Source organism: Papio anubis, chromosome 1 (genome assembly GCF_008728515.1).
Source record: "Papio anubis isolate 15944 chromosome 1, Panubis1.0, whole genome shotgun sequence".
Classification (NCBI taxonomy): domain Eukaryota; kingdom Metazoa; phylum Chordata; class Mammalia; order Primates; family Cercopithecidae; genus Papio; species Papio anubis.
In genome coordinates, this window is record NC_044976.1 from 8,625,224 (window position 1) to 8,642,572 (window position 17,349).

Below are 17,349 nucleotides of genomic sequence, written 5' to 3' on the forward strand. Positions count from 1 at the left end.
TGGAGGACAGGGGCAGTGGGCATGTCTACTGCATAAGACTGGGGAAGAGGCCGGGCACAGTGGCTCATGCCTGTAATCCCAGCACTTTGGGAAGCCGAGGCGGGCGGATTGCTTGAGCTCAGGAGTTCGCGACCAGCCTGGGGAGCATGGTGAAACCCTGTCTCTACTAAAAAATACAAAAAGTTAGCCAGGCATGGTGGCGTGCACTTGTAGTCCCAGTTACTCCGGAGGCTGAGGCAGGAGAATTTCTTGAACCCAGGAGGCAGAGGTTGCAGTGAGCCGAGATCGCGCCACTGCACTCCAGCCTGGGCAACAGAGCAAGACTCCGTCTCAAAAACAAACTGCTGAAAAGAATCCAAGAAAGTAACCCACACCGGGCCCTCAGAGCAACCTCTGCCACCCTGCAGGCACTCAGCAAACATTAGATGCCGCCACCACCACCACCACCCTCCTCCTCAACATGGTGCAAAATTAAACTCTACGTCATCACCCAAATCAATCTAAGATGAAAATAAGGCTCCAGGTCTAGCCTCTCTCTTATCCAAAAAATACTTAAGAAACTCTGGGCCGGGCGCGGTGGCTCAAGCCTGTAATCCCAGCACTTTGGGAGGCCGAGACGGGCGGATCACGAGGTCAGGAGATCGAGACCATCCTGGCTAACACGGTGAAACCCCGTCTCTACTAAAAACTACAAAAAAAACTAGCCGGGCGAGGTGGCGGGCGCCTGTAGTCCCAGCTACTCGGGAGGCTGAGGCAGGAGAATGGCGTGAACCCGGGAGGCGGAGCTTGCAGTGAGCTGAGATCCGGCCACTGCACTCCAGCCTGGGCGACAGAGCGAGACTCCCTCTCAAAAAAAAAAAAAAAAGAAACTCTGTAAGAAAATGCAACACTATAATGATTTTTGTAGAAAGATGAGAAAATATTTCTCACAAAATGTTAAGTGAAAAAATATTTTTTTTTTTTTTTTTTTTTGAGACGGAGTCTCGCTCTGTAGCCCAGGCTAGAGTGCAGTGGCCGGATCTCAGCTCACTGCAAGCTCCGCCTCCCGGGTTCACGCCATTCTCCGGCCTCAGCCTCCCGAGTAGCTGGGGCTACAGGCGCCCGCCACCTCGCCCGGCTAGTTTTTTGTATTTCTTAGTAGAGACGGGGTTTCACCGTGTTAGCCAGGATGGTCTCGATCTCCTGACCTCGTGATCCACCCGTCTCGGCCTCCCAAAGTGCTGGGATTACAGGCTTGAGCCACCGCGCCCGGCCGAAAAAATATTTTTAAAAGATTCTATTATTAGTAATAACAGCAGCAGCAAACACTGTAGGTAGTAATTACTGTACCAGGCACGGTTTAAAGCTCTTCACATGTATGAATAAAGAAGCTAACATTCCCCCAACCAATGAGGTCTGTGACGTAATGAAGTCTGTGACACTGTATCCTTTTAGAAATGATGAAACACAGGCAAAGAAAGGGTAAGTAATTTGCCTAAGGCCACACAGCCAAGAAGTAGAAGAGCTACGATTCACTCACTGGTCGGTCAGTTCTAGGGTCTCTGCTCCTGACCTCCCTGCTCAGTCTCATAGCATCCTGTTCTGTGCTGGGTGGCACCATGGGGGCAGGATTCTGTGTTGGGTGGCACCAAAGCAACAGAAGAGGGAGGGAGGGAGGGAGGAAGAAACAAAGGGAGAAAGTAAAGGAGGGAGGGAAAGAGGGAGGGAGGGAAGGAGGAAGACAGGCAGGGAGGGAGGGAGGGAGGAAAAGGGGGAAGGAGGGAAGAAGGGAGTGAAGGGGGAACAGAAGGAGAGAGGGATGAAGGGAAGGAAGGAGGGAAGGAGGAAGAGAGGAAGGAAAGGACGGAAAGAGGGAGGGTGGGAAAAAGGGAGGGGGAGAGGCAGGGAGAGAGGAAGGAAAGGACAGATGGAGGGAGGGAGGGAGGGAAGGAGGGAAGGAGAGAGAGAGGAAGGAAAGGACAGAGGGAAGGAGGGAGGGAAGGAGGGAAGGAGAGAGAGAGGAAGGAAAGGACGGATGGAGGGAGGGAGGGAGGGAAGGAGGGAAGGAAAGAGAGAGGAAGGAAAGGACAGACGGAGGGAAGGAGGGAAGGAGGAAGGGAAGGAGGGAGGGAGGGAAGGAGGAAGGGAAGGAGGGAAGGAGGGAAGGAGGAAGGGAAGGAGGGAAGGAGGAATAAGGCAGCAGGTCAGGTGCTCCCTTCCCTCCATGCAGCTGCCCACTCCTCCAGCAGAGGGACAGCACCCCACACTTCAGTCAAAGGGATCAGCTGCACTCCTGTGTGTATACTAAAGGACCGAAAACCTATGTCCACACAAAGACCTGTACAGGAATGTTCACAGCAGCATGACCCATAATAGCCAAAAAGTAGAAGCAAACCAAATGTCCATCAGTAGATGAACAGAGAAACAAAATGTAGTCTATTCATAGAATGGAATAATATCCAGCAATAAAAAAGTAACGAGAGGCTGCTAGGCACCTAACACAGGTAAACTGTGAAATCATCATGCTGGAAGTGAGACGCCCGTCACAAAAAGCCACAGTACATTTACATGATTATCCAGAATAGAGAAATCTGTAGTGGCTGCCAGGGCTGGGGAGTGGAGGAGACTGAGGGGTGACTGCTACTTGGTGCAAGGGTTCCTTTTTGGGGTGACGAAAATGTTCTGGAGTTAGACAGTGGTTGGCAGGTGCATGGTTTTTGGCCAACATTCTAAAACTCAATGAGCTGTACACTTTAAAAGGGTGATTTTTGTGGCATATGAATTATCTCCAAAAAAGAAAAAAGAAAGAAAAAATATTATATAAGAGTAACTGTGCTTCCCCCATGAAAATATCCAAAAGGAAAATACTGACTTATCTATCCGCTATAGCAAATACAACCAAGTTACCACTATAGCTTGGATTTAAATTGCTTTTCTATATAGTTAAAATATATACATATCACAACATACAATTTTTGTACATCAGCAAAAAACCTGAGAATCTCTAAAAAATAAACCTGTATAAGTGTTATTTCATCTAGAATATCTTAATCCCAGCACTTTGGGAGGCCGAGGCGGGCGGATCACAAGGTCAGGAGATCGAGACCACAGTGAAACCCCGTCTCTACTAAAAATACAAAAAATTAGCCGGGCGCAGTGGCAGGTGTCTGTAGTTCCAGCTACTCAGGAGGCTGAGGCAGGAGAATGGCATGAACCCGGGAGGTGGAGCTTGCAGTGAGCTGAGATCGCGCCACTGCACTCTAGCCAGGGCGACAGAGCAAGACTCCGTCTCAAAAAATATATATATATATATATACACACACAATAAAATTAAATACAAAAATACAATAAGAAAAAGTATTTCATTGATACGACTTTTTCCTTCAAAGTTAACACTCCATGTATGTTTCATTTCCTATTTCCTTGTGAACTTCGTGCAGTTACATATGTAGCTACCTCATCATAGCAGACAGCCTTCCTGCCTGGGCTGGAGCCCTGCCTCTGCACCACCGACCAGCTACACGCCCAGAGCAACAGCTTAACTATTCTGTGCCTCCGGTTCCTGCCTTTAATGCAGAAAAGTGTATTTATTATCTTATGGTTATTGGGGATTAAATACAAATTCATATTTGTACAGTACATAGAGTAGTGCCTGGGATATTGCTATGCATGCTTTATAAGTGCATGCATTATTGGCTGGGCATGGTGGCTCACACCTGTAATCCCAGCACTTTGGGAGGCCAAGGTGGGTGGATCACCTGAGGTCAGGAGTTCGAGACCAGCCTGGCCAACATGGTGAAACCCTGTCTCTACTAAAAATACAAAAATTAGCTGGGCATGGTGGCGGGCACCTGTAATCCCAGCTAATGGGAGGCTGAGGCAGGAGAATTGCTTGAATCTAGGAGGCGGAGGTTGCAGTGAGCCGAGATTGCACCATTGCACTACAGCCTAGGCGACAAAGCAAGACGCCATCTCAAAAATAAAATAAATAAAATAAAATATAAAATAAAATAAAATAGTGTATCAATTATTAACAACATAGTAGGATCACGCTGCAGGAACAACAGGACCGCTGATACTTCACAAGGCAAAGGAGGACCTGAGGGGGCAAATACTGAAGCCTGAACTGCAGTCACTTCTTGAAATGCATAAAACGTCAGAAATGTATATAAAACTGCTCAAAAACATAAGCTAAGTAATTCTGTTAAAATGATCTATCCACCAGCACTTTTCAAGGCCAAGGCAGGTGGATCACCTGAGGCCAGGAGTTCGACACCAGCCTGAACAACATGTTGAAACCTCGTCTCTACTAAAAATTCAAAAATTAGGATGGGCATGGTAGCTCACGCCTGTAATCCTGGCACTTTGGGAGGCTGATGCAGGCGGATCACAAGGTCAGGAGTTCGAGACCAGCCTGGCAAACATGGTGAAACACTGTCTCTACTAAAAATACAAAAATTAGCTGGGCACGGTGGCGGGCACCTGTAATCCCAGCTACTCAGGAGGCTGAGGCAGGAGAATTGCTTGAACCCGGGAGGCGGAGGGTGCAGTGAGCCAAGATGGCGCCACTGCACTCCAGCCTGGGCAATAGAGCAAGACTCTGTTTCAGAAGAAGAAAAAAAAAAATCTGGGGAAAAAAACAAAAATAATCACCCCGGCAACTGGACAAATGCTGTGTGTGTATTCGCAGCATGGGGTACTGCCTCTACTGTCCTTTTCATCAGATTTCTCTCTGAAAATCCATAAACACACAAAACAACTTGGGAGGCTGTATCTCTACAGAACAAGCTGGTTCACAGGTGAGGGTGCTGAAAATGTGATGCGGCTCTTAAACAGAATGAAGTACAAATTTATTTTTCAACCAGCTTTTCAGAAACAAACTCATATTTATTTCCCTCAACTTACTACAGTAAAATTAACATACATTTCATACAAATTCATCCAATTTTTCTTATTTGTCCCTAGGCAAACAGAATAGTCTTTTTTTTTTTTTTGAAACAGAGTCTTGCTCTGTCGCCCAGGCTGGAGTACAGTGGCACAATCTCGGCTCACTGCAACCTCCACCTCCCAGGTTCACGCCATTCTCCTGCCTCAGCCTCCTGAGTAGCTGGGACTACAGGCACCCACCACCATACCTGGCTAATATTTTTATATATATATTTTTAGTAGAGACAGGTTTTCACTGTGTTAGCCAGGATGGTCTCAATCTCCTGACCTGGTGATCCGCCCACCTCGGCCTCCCAGAGTGCTGGGATTACAGGTGTAAGCCACTGTGCCCGGCCAGAACACTCTTTAATATGAGAAGTTTTTGTTTGTTTTGTTTTCTGAGATGGGGTCTTGCTCTGTTGCCCAGGCTGGAGTGCAGTGGCACAATCACAGCTCACTGCAGCCTCCACCTGCTAGACTCAAGCAATCCTCCTGCCTCAGCCTCCCACAGTGCTGAGATTACGGGCGTGAGTCACTGTGCCCAGCCATGCAGGAGAAGATTTGATCTGGAAAAATATGCGAAAACAACTCTTTTTTTTTTTTTTTTGAGACGGAGTCTCACTCTGTCGCCCAGGCTGGAGTGCAGTGGCGCGATCTCAGCTCACTGCAAGCTCTGCCTCCCGGGTTCCCGCCATTCTCCTGCCTCAGCCTCCCGAGTAGCTGGGACTACAGGCGCCCACCACCTCGCCCAACCAGTTTTTTGTATTTTTAGTAGAGATGAGGTTTCACCAGGTTAGCCAGGATGGTCTCGATCTCCTGACCTCGTGATCCGCCCGTCTCGGCCTCCCAAAGTGCTGGGATTACAGGCTTGAGCCACCGCGCCCGGCTGAAAACAACTCTTAAACATTAACTTTACAACATCAATTCCAACTCTGAGGCAGAAAAAAGGTGACACAGTCCATTCTCTTATCAGTTAAGGACCCAATGTGAAGCCAGAACAGCTCTGACTTGGAAAACGCTATTAAATGTTATTACAGTATGAAAATCTCCAAAGCAATGCTACAGGTTTGTCTCTATAAAGACGGAGGCTACAATCTTATGAAGTAATTCAAGTTAAAAATTCACTGAAGGTAAAATCTATGCCAAAAGCATTCCTCTATAAAGACTGCTCAACTTCTTCAAATAAGTCTTCTCAGGTCATGGAAATCTAGGTAATGCAAGGAACCCCTGGCGCTGTGATTCTCTGGCTCCACACCACTCAAGGACCAGCAGCACCAGCAGCACCTACGAGCAGGTAAGAAAGGCAGAATCTCAGGTCCTCCCAGACCCGCTGTCTCTACATTCCTCAGGTACTCCGTGTGCAAACTAGAGCCAGGGATGCACCGGTCTAGGTATTATCTGGCTACATTAAGACAAAGAAAAAAATGATGTAATGAAATTAAACAGTTTGCTTTTCAACTATCAGAACAGGTCTTTTTGTCAGCTACCCCAACTATTAAAAGGGAAAAAAAAAAAAAACATGGTACAAAGGAGCTACAAATAACCCTCAGCTATGGAGACATTTTCAGAAACGCTGAGCACTATCCAAATGGGATGTGCGGAACGCTTCCTGACCAGGCCAGATTCCTCAAGAGTCAGTGAAAACCCCGTTCCCACCTGCAAACCGCAGAGGCGCATCTTTGTCCAGCGCGATCAGTGGGGGGTCGAGGAGCACCGCGTTGTCGTTCTCTGTGACTATGCCATGGTAGGTGGGCTCCAGCCAGGGCTTGTGCTTGTTAACTGCGTTTAAAACAAAAGAAGAAAATAGACGAGGTGAGAAATAGTATTTTCAACTCCACTACTTCTGAAGACATACACTTGCTATAAAATAATAAAACTCTCATTAGGCTTGAAGGCAGTGCTCACAGTTCCGTCGCAAAATTTGGTATCAAGACCCAAATGAGATGAAATTCTAAATTCCAGAATAAGTAATGTAGAAATTATCTGAATCCATGAAGCAACTAGAAATAAGAAATAAATTGCTCTAGAAATCAAGAAAAAAAAGACTGATGGCTACAGAAAGACTATCTCTGTTTTCAGTCTATCACTGAAAAGTTACAGAGAATGGTATTTTCATTTCTTTATGATTTTTTGAGACAGAGTCTTGCTCTGTCACCCAGGCTGCAGCACAGTGGTGTAATCATGGCTCACTGCAGCCTCAACCTCCCAGGCTCAGGTGATCCTTCCCCTTCAGCCTCCCAGGTAGCTGGGACTATGTGTGCACCACCACACTTGGCTACTTTTTTTTTAAAACTCTTTGTACAGACAGGGTTTCACCATGTTGCCCAGGCTGGTCTTAAACTCCTGGGCTCAAGTGATCTGCCTGCCTTGGCCTCCCAAAGTGTTGGGATTACAGGCATGAGCCATGGCACCTGGCCCCAGTATTATTATTTTTTTCTTTTTTTTTTTTTTTTGAGACGGAGTCTCGCTCTGTCGCCCAGGCTGGAGCTCAGTGGCCGGATCTCAGCTCACTGCAAGCTCCGCCTCCCGGGTTTTCACCATTCTCCTGCCTCAGCCTCCCGAGTGGCTGGGACTACAGACCCCCGCAACCTCGCCCGGGTAGTTTTTTGTATTTTTTTAGTAGAGACGGGGTTTCACCATGTTGCCCAGGCTGGTCTTAAACTCCTGGGCTCAAGTGATCTGCCTGCCTTGGCCTCCCAAAGTGTTGGGATTACAGGCATGAGCCATGGCACCTGGCCCCAGTATTATTATTTTTTTCTTTTTTTTTTTTTTTTGAGACGGAGTCTCGCTCTGTCGCCCAGGCTGGAGCTCAGTGGCCGGATCTCAGCTCACTGCAAGCTCCGCCTCCCGGGTTTTCACCATTCTCCTGCCTCAGCCTCCCGAGTGGCTGGGACTACAGACCCCCGCAACCTCGCCCGGGTAGTTTTTTGTATTTTTTTAGTAGAGACGGGGTTTCACCGTGTTAGCCAGGAGGGTGTCGATCTCTTGACCTCATGATCCGCCCGTCTCGGCCTCCCAAAGTGCTGGGATTACAGGCTTGAGCCACCGCGCCCAGCCTATTTTTTTCTTTTTTCTCTGTTGCCCAGGCTGGAACATAGTGGTACGATCTCAGCTCACTCGCTCATTAAGCCACTGCGCCCAGCTGCCCAATATTAATTTTAAATTCGTATTACTAACAATAATGTAAAGCAAAGATGCAAAATGCAATAAAGTATTAAAATAAAACTAAATGCAGAATTTCAGAAAAAACCACCACTTGACTGAAAACAAGAGTATTTAAGAATAATCCGCGGCCGGGCGCGGTGGCTCACGCCTGTAATCCCAGCACTTTGGGAGGCCGAGGCGGGCGGATCACAAGGTCAGGAGATCGAGACCACAGTGAACCCCCGCCTCTACTCAAAATACAAAATTAGCTCGGCGCCGTGGTGGCGCCTGTAGTCCCAGCTACTCGGGAGGCTGAGGCAGGAGAATGGCGTGAACCCGAGGCGGAGCTTGGTAGTGAGCCGAGACCTCACTGCACTCCAGCCTTGGGCAACAGCTTTGTGACCCGCCTCAAAAAAAAAAAAAAAAAAAAGAATAACCTGAAGTGGCCCAAGCCTGTAATCCTGCACTGGGAGGCCGAGATCGGGCGATCACGCAGGTCAGAGGATCGAGACCATCCCACAGCCACGGGTGTCCCCGCCCCACAAAAAAAAAAAACTAGCCGGGCGAGGTGGCAGGCGCCTGTAGTCCCGGCTACTCGGGAGACTGAGACAGGAGAATGGCGGGAACCCGGGAGGCGGAGCTTGCAGTGAGCTGAGATCCGGCCACAGCACTCTAGCCTGGGTGACAGAGCGAGACTGTGTCTCAAAAGAAATAAAAATAAATAAAAATAAAAGAATAATCCATCTGGGCATGGTGGCTCACGCCTATAATCCCAGCACCCACCCAGGGTGGATCACCTGAGGTCAGGAGTTCGTGACCAGCCTGGCCAACATGTTGAAACCCTGTCTTTACTAAAAATACAAAAATTAGCCAGGCGTGGTGGCGCACAGTTGTAATCCCAGCTACTTGGGAGGCTGAGGCAAAATCGCCTGACCCTGAGGTGGAGGTTGCAAGTGAGCCAAGATAGCGCCACTGCACTCCAGACTGGGCGACAGAGCGAGACTCTGCCTCAAAAAAAAAGAATAATCCACTTTAGAGTTAGGCTTGGGGTCCAATTCCAGTCTCCCTCTATTAAGAGCTGCGTGACCTTAAGCACATTAACTTATTACTGGAAAAGTGTCCCAATCCAGCCCCCAAGATGGTGTTACTGGACTTCACACAGTAAGAATTCGGGGCAAGTCCATAAAGTGAAGGCAACTGTATTAAGAAAGTAAAGGAAGAAAGAATGGCCACTCCACAGGCAGAGCAGCCCTGAGGGCTGCTGGTCGGCTATTTTTATGGTTATTTCTTGATTATATGCTAAACAAAGGGTGGATTATTCATGAGTTTTCCTGGAAAGATGTGGGAAATTCCCAAAACTGAGGGCTCCTCCCCCTTTTAGACCACACAGAGTAACTTCCTGACGTTGCCATGGCATTTGTAAACCGTCATGGTGCTGGTGGGTCTCTTAGCATGCTAATGTATTATAATTAGCATATAATGAGCAGTGAGGACGACCAGAAGTCACTTTCGTCCCTATCTTGGTTTTGGTGGGTTTCGGCCAGCTTCTTTATGGCAACCTGTTTTATAAGCAAGGTCTTTGTGACCTGTGTCTTGTGCTGACCTCCTATATCATCCTGTGACTTAGAATGCCTTAACCTCCTAGGAATGCAGCCCAATAGATCTCAGTCTTATTTCATCCAGCGCCTATCCAAGATGGAGTCACCCTGGTTCAAATGCCTCTGACAAACTGATCTCTTAACACACCCCCACCCTCCTCACGGTGATGGCCCAGATCACTGGAGAAGTGCTATCTTGTTCCTTCTTGACTGATACTCTACCAGAACTGCTACTTTTGCTTTTTTGGCCGCTGCAGACCTCACTCCCCTGAGAAGATTTTAGCCCCAGTCCACTTTGCCTAGCCTGGGGCTTGGCTCCTGGGAGTCAATGTCAGACATCCTCCTGGTGGCCATGAATCCCTCCCTGAGCCCGCAGTACCACCACACGCACACTGAGGGCGCTGTCCCACACCTCAAATCTTTCCATTTTCCTTGTTCACCTTAAGAGGGTTAACAGCTTCCGGCCGGGCGCGGTGGCTCACGCCTGTAATCCCAGCACTTTGGGAGGCCGAGGCGGGTGGATCACAAGGTCAGGAGATGGAGACCATCCTGGCTAACATGTTGAAACCCTGTCTCTACTAAAAATACAAAAATTTAGCTGGGCGTGGTGGCGGGCGCCTGTAGTCTCAGCAACTCGGGAGGCTGAGGCAGGAGAATGGCATGAACCCGGGAGGCGGAGCTTGCAGCGAGCCAAGATGGCGCCACTGCACTCCAGCCTGGGCAATAGAGCGAGACTCCATCTCAAAAAAAAAAGGGTTAACAGCTTCCATTATAACCTCAGAGTATGAATGAACCAGGGGACTCCTCGATTAAGCTGATCTGAAAACATGGAAAGAAATGGTTTGAAAACTTTGTTTCCAAGTAGACGGGGCCTACTTATTGAACCACTCAGGTTCTGTAAGTGTGAGCCAATTCAGAAGGATCTTTGTGCAATATTTCAGGATGTGATGCTACCTCTGCTGTACCTGCACCTTCCCCAGAGTGGCACACGGGGAGGGGTTCATGCTTACGTGTAAGACTCAGAGTAGGCGTGTGAAGGCTTGCATCTGGAAGGAAGACAGACCAGAACAAAGCTGCCTCCTCTCTTTTTTTTTTTTTTTTTTTTTTTTTTTGAGATGGAGCCTTGCTCTGTCACCCAGGCTGGAATGCAATGGCGCGATCTCGGCTCACTGAAAGCTCCACCTCCTGGGTTCCCGCCATTCTCCTGCCTCAGCCTCCCGAGTAGCTGGGATTACAGGAGCGCACCACCACGCTCAATTTTTGTATTTTTAGTAGAGACGGGGTTTCACCATGTTGGCCAGGCTGGTCTACCAACTCCTGACCTCATGATCCGCCCGCCTCGGCCTCCCAAAGTGCTGGGATTTCAGGCGTGAGCCACCGCGCCAAGCCACTGCCTCCTCTCTAATTAATGAAACATTTACCAGACATTTGTACACACCACATCCAAGCCAAGAGCAAATCCTTCTGGCTTCACTTTCTAAATAAATTCAGACCCTGGGGAGTCGTTGTTTAATGGGTATAAACTTTCGGTTTTGTGAGATGAAAGGAGTTTGGAGACTGGCTGCACAATGATGGGAATGTGCTTGACACCACTGAACTGCACGCTTCAAAATGGTAGAGACGGGAAAAGTTTGCTGTAGTTTACATTAAAAAAAAAAAATCCACACACATACGAATACACGCAGACACAGCCACTTCTTATCCTCCTTCCTGCTCACCTGAAAGATCACAAAAGCCAAGTAACCAGCCTCCCTGTCCTTATCCCGGTTCTTACTCGGCAACCAGAGTGAAGCTTCTACAACAATGGGTCTTCAACTTTGGGGTCTCAGATCCCTGTACACCAAAAAGTTTCTGAGGGCACCAAACAGCTTTTGTTTAAATGGATTGGTCAGTCAAGTTGATTATCCATCCATCCATCCATCCATCCATCCATCCATCCATCCATTCATCAGCATTTACTACACTGAAAATTCAAACCAGCCCGGGGGTAGTGTCTCATGCCTGTAATTCCCAGTGCATTGGGAGGTGGGTCAGATCACTTGAGGTCATGAGTTTGAGACCAGCCTGGCCAACATGGTGAAACCCTCCTGTCTTTACTAAAAATACAAAAATCAGCCGGGTGTGGTGACATGCACCTGTAGACCCTGCTACTCAGGAGGCTGAGGCAGGAGAATTGCTTGAACACAGCAGGTGGAGGTTGCAGTGAGCCAAGATCGCACCACTGCACTCCAGCCTGGATGACAGAGCGAGACTCTGTCTCACAAAAAAAAAAAAAAAGAAAGAAACAAAGAAAAGCCTGGGCGCGGTGGCTCACGCCTGTAATCCTAGCACTCTGGGAGGCCGAGGCAGGCGGATCACTTGAAGTCAGGAGTTCAAGGCCAGCCTGACCAATATGGTGAAACCCTCCTGTCTTTACTAAAAATACAAAAATTAGCTGGGCGTGGTGGCACATGCCTGTAGTCCCAGCTACTCAGGAGGCTGAGGCAGGAGAATCACTTGAACCCGGGAGGAGAAGGCTGCAGTGAGCTGAGATCTCACCACTGCACTCCAGCCTGGGCAACAGAGCGGGACTATGTCTCAAACAACAACAACAACAAAAGACAATTTTAACACTTATTAACTCATTTAAAAACCAAACACATTATCTAATACATTCACATAAATAATATTTTTATGAAAATAACTTTCTGAAAACAAAGCTTACTAAGAGGAGCGGCAACAGTTTTCCGTTTCCGCAAATCTTTGTTGTCTGCTTTCACAGAAGACACCTGGGTTCTCGTCTCTACCCCCGCTCCCCCTGCACTCAGCATGCTGCCCCGCTCCCCCTGCACTCAGCATGCTGCCCTGCTCCCCTGCATACAGTCTCTAGAAAATGCCACAGTGCAGCCTAAGAGGGTGAGAAAAATGGCAAATAACGTCTTAATATTGTTACAGTTCTGCCCTTTCGCGTCCTGCCAGGGTTTCAGGGACTCATTATCTCACTCGGGCTCTCTGTTCAAAAGGTCCTTCCTGCTGCTCTCACCACTCTCACTCTGTCCCTCTGTTCCAACACCCGGGGAGAAGACGGCAGGGGAGGGCACTGGAGCCCGGGGCCCAACGGCCTGGGTGGGCCCCGCCTGGGCTCCCAAGGGCCTGCGACCTCAGGGCCTTCGCTTCCTCATCTATAAAACGAGGACAATAACAGTCCCCATCGCATAGGTCATTGTGTGACTAAACATGCAATCACAGGTAAAATGCTCAGAAGAGTGTCTGGCACCCACCAAGTATCAAAAGGTGGTGGTGTTATTTCTCCTCCCCAACGCGCGCGCGCACACACACACACACACACACACACACACACACACACACACACAAATAAGGAAGTGGCCTTTTCATTCTCTGCTAATTCCCAATACCTGGAACTATGCTCAAAGCACACGCAGGACCTGTTTGGGAAATGAGTGAATATATAAGAAACCTTGAATGTACAAATCAGATCAGTTGCCCTGATTTATGAATTCCATCATGGAGAAGATAGCTTTGGAGCTGGGAATTCAAAAGATACTGCAAAGGTGTTTCTTAATTTTTGTTTGTTTCCCCAGGTGGATGTTCTGAGCAAGAGAGCTAGAAATCTAGAGGCAACGCGTGAAACCAACAGGTCAAAGACATCAGTCTGAAAAAGGTTAAGCTACGGAAGGTTAGATTACAGGGGGACTTAACATGAAATCAAACCCAGACCATAAAGACCAAAAATAAAATTGTCTTTGATATCCGTCTTTTCCCCCCAATTCATAGGCTGCTCTGAGACAAGAGATTGGCTAAGAAGAGAATAAGGGGCCAGGTGCAGGTGGCTCACGTCTGTAATCCCAGCACTCTGGGAGGCCAAGGTGGGTGGATCACCTGAGGTCAGGAGTTTGAGACCAGCCTGGCCAACATGGTGAAACCCCGTCTCTCCTAAAAAAATACAAAAGTTAGCCAGGCGTGGTGGCGGGTACCTGTAATCCCAGCTACTCGGGAGGCTGAGGCAGGAGAATCGCTTGAACCCGGGAGCTGGAGGTTGCAGTGAGCCAAGATCACGCCACTGCACTCCAGTCTGGGCGACAAGAGCAAAACTCCGTCTCAAAAAACAAATTTTTTTTTTTAGTTGAGATGAAGTCTCGCTGTGTTGCCCAGGCTGGTGTCAAACTCCTGAGCTCAAGCAATTCTTCCACCATGGCCTCCCAAAGTGCTGGGATTACAGGTGTGAGCCACAACACCCAGTTCAGGTATCTTAAAACAAACCACGTTACAATGTAGGCTGGAAGAAGCTTGGAGTTACAGATGTAAGACAGGCCATTTAAAGAAAGGACTCCAAAAAAATCCTCCACTGTTTGTTACCAATCTTTCATTTTATTTTATTTTATTTTATTTATTTATTTTTTTGAGATGGAGTCTCACTGTGTTGTCCAGGCTGAAGTGCAATGAATGGTGCAATCTTGGCTCACTGCAACCTCTGCCTCCCAGGTTCAAGAGATTCTCCTGCCTCAGCCTCCTGAGTAGCTGGAATTACAGATGTGCATCACCACGCTTGGCTAATTTTTTTGTGTTTTAAGTAGAGACAGGGTGGCCGGGTGCGGTGGCTCAAGCCTGTAATCCCAGCACTTTGGGAGGCCGAGACGGGCGGATCACGAGTTCAGGAGATCGAGACCATCCTGGCTAACCCGGTGAAACCCCGTCTCTACTAAAAAATACAAAAAACTAGCCGGGCGAGGCAGCGGGCGCCTGTAGTCCCAGCTGCTCGGGAGGCTGAGGCAGGAGAATGGCGTGAGCCCGGGAGGCGGAGCTTGCAGTGAGCTGAGATCTGGCCACTGCACTCCAGCCTGGGCGACAGAGTGAGACTCCGTCTCAAAAAAAAAAAAAAAAAAGTAGAGACAGGGTTTCACCATGTTGGCCAGGCTGATCTTGAACTCCCGACCTCAGGTAATCTGCCTGCCTTGGCCTCCCAAAGTGCTGGGATTACAGGCATGAGCCACAGCACCCGGCCTCCAATCTTCCATTTTAAAGCAAAAATTGCAAGTTCAATTTGCCATTAATAACAATATTTGATTCCAATTTGGCTTCATACTTTAAGGTTTTATTAATAAAATTACAAGCACTATAAATACTAAAGATTATTCTAATATTAGAGTCCATAAAACTCTTGCGACTTAAACTAAATGAATTTATGTCTTTATTTAACCCAACGGGGATGTAAAAATACCAGGCAGAGCACATTACAGAAAACCCATGATGAGTAGTAACGTAAAATGTGTTTCTGCTGCCTGAATGGAAAGGCCTGCAGCTGAAACGGCTAAGGGTTCAGTGGAAAAATAACTGTGTCACTATGTTCCCAGTATTCCAGTTTTATAATTCAAATTTTCTAAATTGCTCTTAAGCTGGCAGTAGAATGAGATCTGGCCAGTTCCAAAGACTGAACTTTTAAATATTTAATGAGTGATATTTTTAATATTTCATCACATTCAATTTGCATTATAAAACATCTATAGAAACAAGTGACCGATGTTTCTGTCATCATCACAAAAAAATGGCAAAGACAAGAGACTACTGGCCGCAAGCCTAGGAACATTACCTATGTCGAAAAGTCTATACCTGATTCATTTCATCACATTCTAGGAGGTTTTAAACAACAAACTAAACTGCTTCTCCCACCTCCCTCGGCCTCAGCCATGGTGAGTAGCCGCGGCAGCGAATCTGAATGCAGTGCGGGAGACCATGGACCGGATGCTGAATAAACTGTGTGTTGTGCACCTGCATTTTGACTTTGATCCATCACAGGAGGTGTGGAATTTTCCACTGTGGTGTCATGTCAGTGCTTAAAAAGCTTCGGATTTTGGAGCATTTCACATTTCAGATTTGGGGATTAGGAGTGTTCAACGTGTACTAATCACACGTTCTGCTTGAGATTTCAAGAATTTAGAATGCTGGCTTAGATATGGAAACTCCTATTTGTGTACGGCTTTATGAACAAGAAATTAACCCAGAAGCTTTATCATCGGTTATTAAGGAGCTTCGCAAGGCTACTGAAGCACTAAAGGCTGCTGAAAATATGACAAGCTGACTTTCTGGGGAAATTCTGACAAGATATGTCCAGCTCTGCAAGATGATTTAAAGACTGCACTGTAGTCGAGAATGTACAATGATACTGAAAGCAGCAGTGTAGAAAAATTTTCCTTTTTAAAAGAACTATAAAACCGGCTGGGCACGGTGGCTCAAGCCTGTAATCCCAGCACTTTGGGAGGCCGAGACGGGCGGATCACAAGGTCAGGAGATCAAGACCATCCTGGCTAACATGGTGAAACCCCATCTCTACTAAAAAAAAAAAAATACAAAAAACTAGCCGGGCGACGTGGCGGGCACCTGTAGTCCCAGCTACTCGGGAGGCTGAGGCAGGAGAATGGCGAAAACCCGGGAGGCGGAGCTTGCAGTGAGCTGAAATCCGGCCACTGCACTCCAGCCTGGATGACAGAGCGAGACTCCGTCTCAAAAAAAAAAAAAGAACTATAAAACCATAGTGTTATAAATCAGTGGAAAGTGGCTTACAGAAAGAACTATCAGATGTGTTTACATCACATCTTAATTTTTTTTCTCTTTTTTTTTGAGACGGAGTTTCGCTCCTGTTGCCCAGGCTGGAGTGCAGTGGCTTGATCTCGGCTCACAGCAATCTCCGCCTCCCAGGTTCAAGCGAGTCTCCTGCCTCAGTCTCCCAGGTAGCTGGGATTACAAGTGTGCGCCACCACGCCCGGATAATTTTGTATTTTTAGTAGAGATGAGGTTTCTCCATGTTGGTCAGGCTGGTCTTGAACTCCCAACCTCAGCCGATCCTCCCACCTCAGCCTCTCAAAGTGCTGGGATTACAGGTGTGAGTCACTGCGCCCGGCTTATTCACTTTTTTTAACGGCTCTAATGCTTTGACATTACCATGCTCATATTTATGTATTCCTTATTGATGGCTCTGATAGCTTTAATTTTCTAAGCTCTCTATCAGATGCGCACATCTGCTGTGCCTGAAGTATAGTGGAACCCATCAGTAGTGACGTGTAGTAGTTATGACTTGTTGATAGTAGTTATGACTTGTTGACATTTCCACTATAAACTTTTAATTTTGAATTGTTTATGCATTAAAACCATGGATTTATATTGTATCGGGCTGAAAGCTGACAGAATTTCAGTCACTATTTGTGAATTTAGATTTAGATTCATTAAGGGGCGTCGGAATCTTGTTTTTTTTGAGACGGAGTCTCACTGTGTCTCCCATAGGCTGGAGTGCAGTGGCGATCTCGCTCACTGCAAGCTCAGCCTGGTTCACGCCAGCCATTCACTCCGCCTTCAGCCTCCCAAGTAGCTGGGATTACAGGCGCCACACTGCCTCGCTAGTTTTTATTTTTAGTAGAGACGGGTTTCACCATGTTAGCCAGGGATAGTCTCATCTCCACCTGTGATCCACCTGGCCGGCCTCCCAAAGTGCTGGGATTACAGGCTTGAGCCACTGCCAACACCGCCCGAATCTTGTTTTTTAAAATACAAGCATGGAAAACATTTCTTGTAATCTGATCTTTAACAAAGAACATTTAGTTTTTAAACAATTTGTTGGGCAGTTAATAGTGTGAACCAGGGTCATTTTTGTATTGAGTAAAAAATTAAACTTCTAGAAACTTAGATTTTAAAAGTAATGACAATGCTTAGG

At 47.4% G+C, this 17,349-nt stretch overlaps 2 protein-coding genes across 7 annotated transcripts in view; both read right to left on the bottom strand.

Moving 5' to 3' along the window:
- Window positions 1-17,349, bottom strand: part of CLSTN1 (calsyntenin 1) — a 103,174-nt gene that overhangs the window by 39,673 nt on the left and 46,152 nt on the right. For all 6 annotated transcript variants that reach the window (XM_017957007.2, XM_017957012.2, XM_017957006.2 and 3 more), the window contains exon 2: window positions 6,562-6,684. In XM_017957007.2, the coding sequence (XP_017812496.2) occupies window positions 6,562-6,684 (123 nt within the window). The remainder of the gene's footprint in view (window positions 1-6,561; window positions 6,685-17,349) is intronic.
- Window positions 3,261-4,565, bottom strand: LOC116274145 (protein GVQW1-like; the record flags this gene model as incomplete). Its single annotated transcript, XM_031664287.1, has 2 exons — window positions 3,261-3,791; window positions 4,424-4,565. Coding segments are annotated over 2 exons (291 nt in total), but the record flags the coding sequence as incomplete, so codon positions are not given.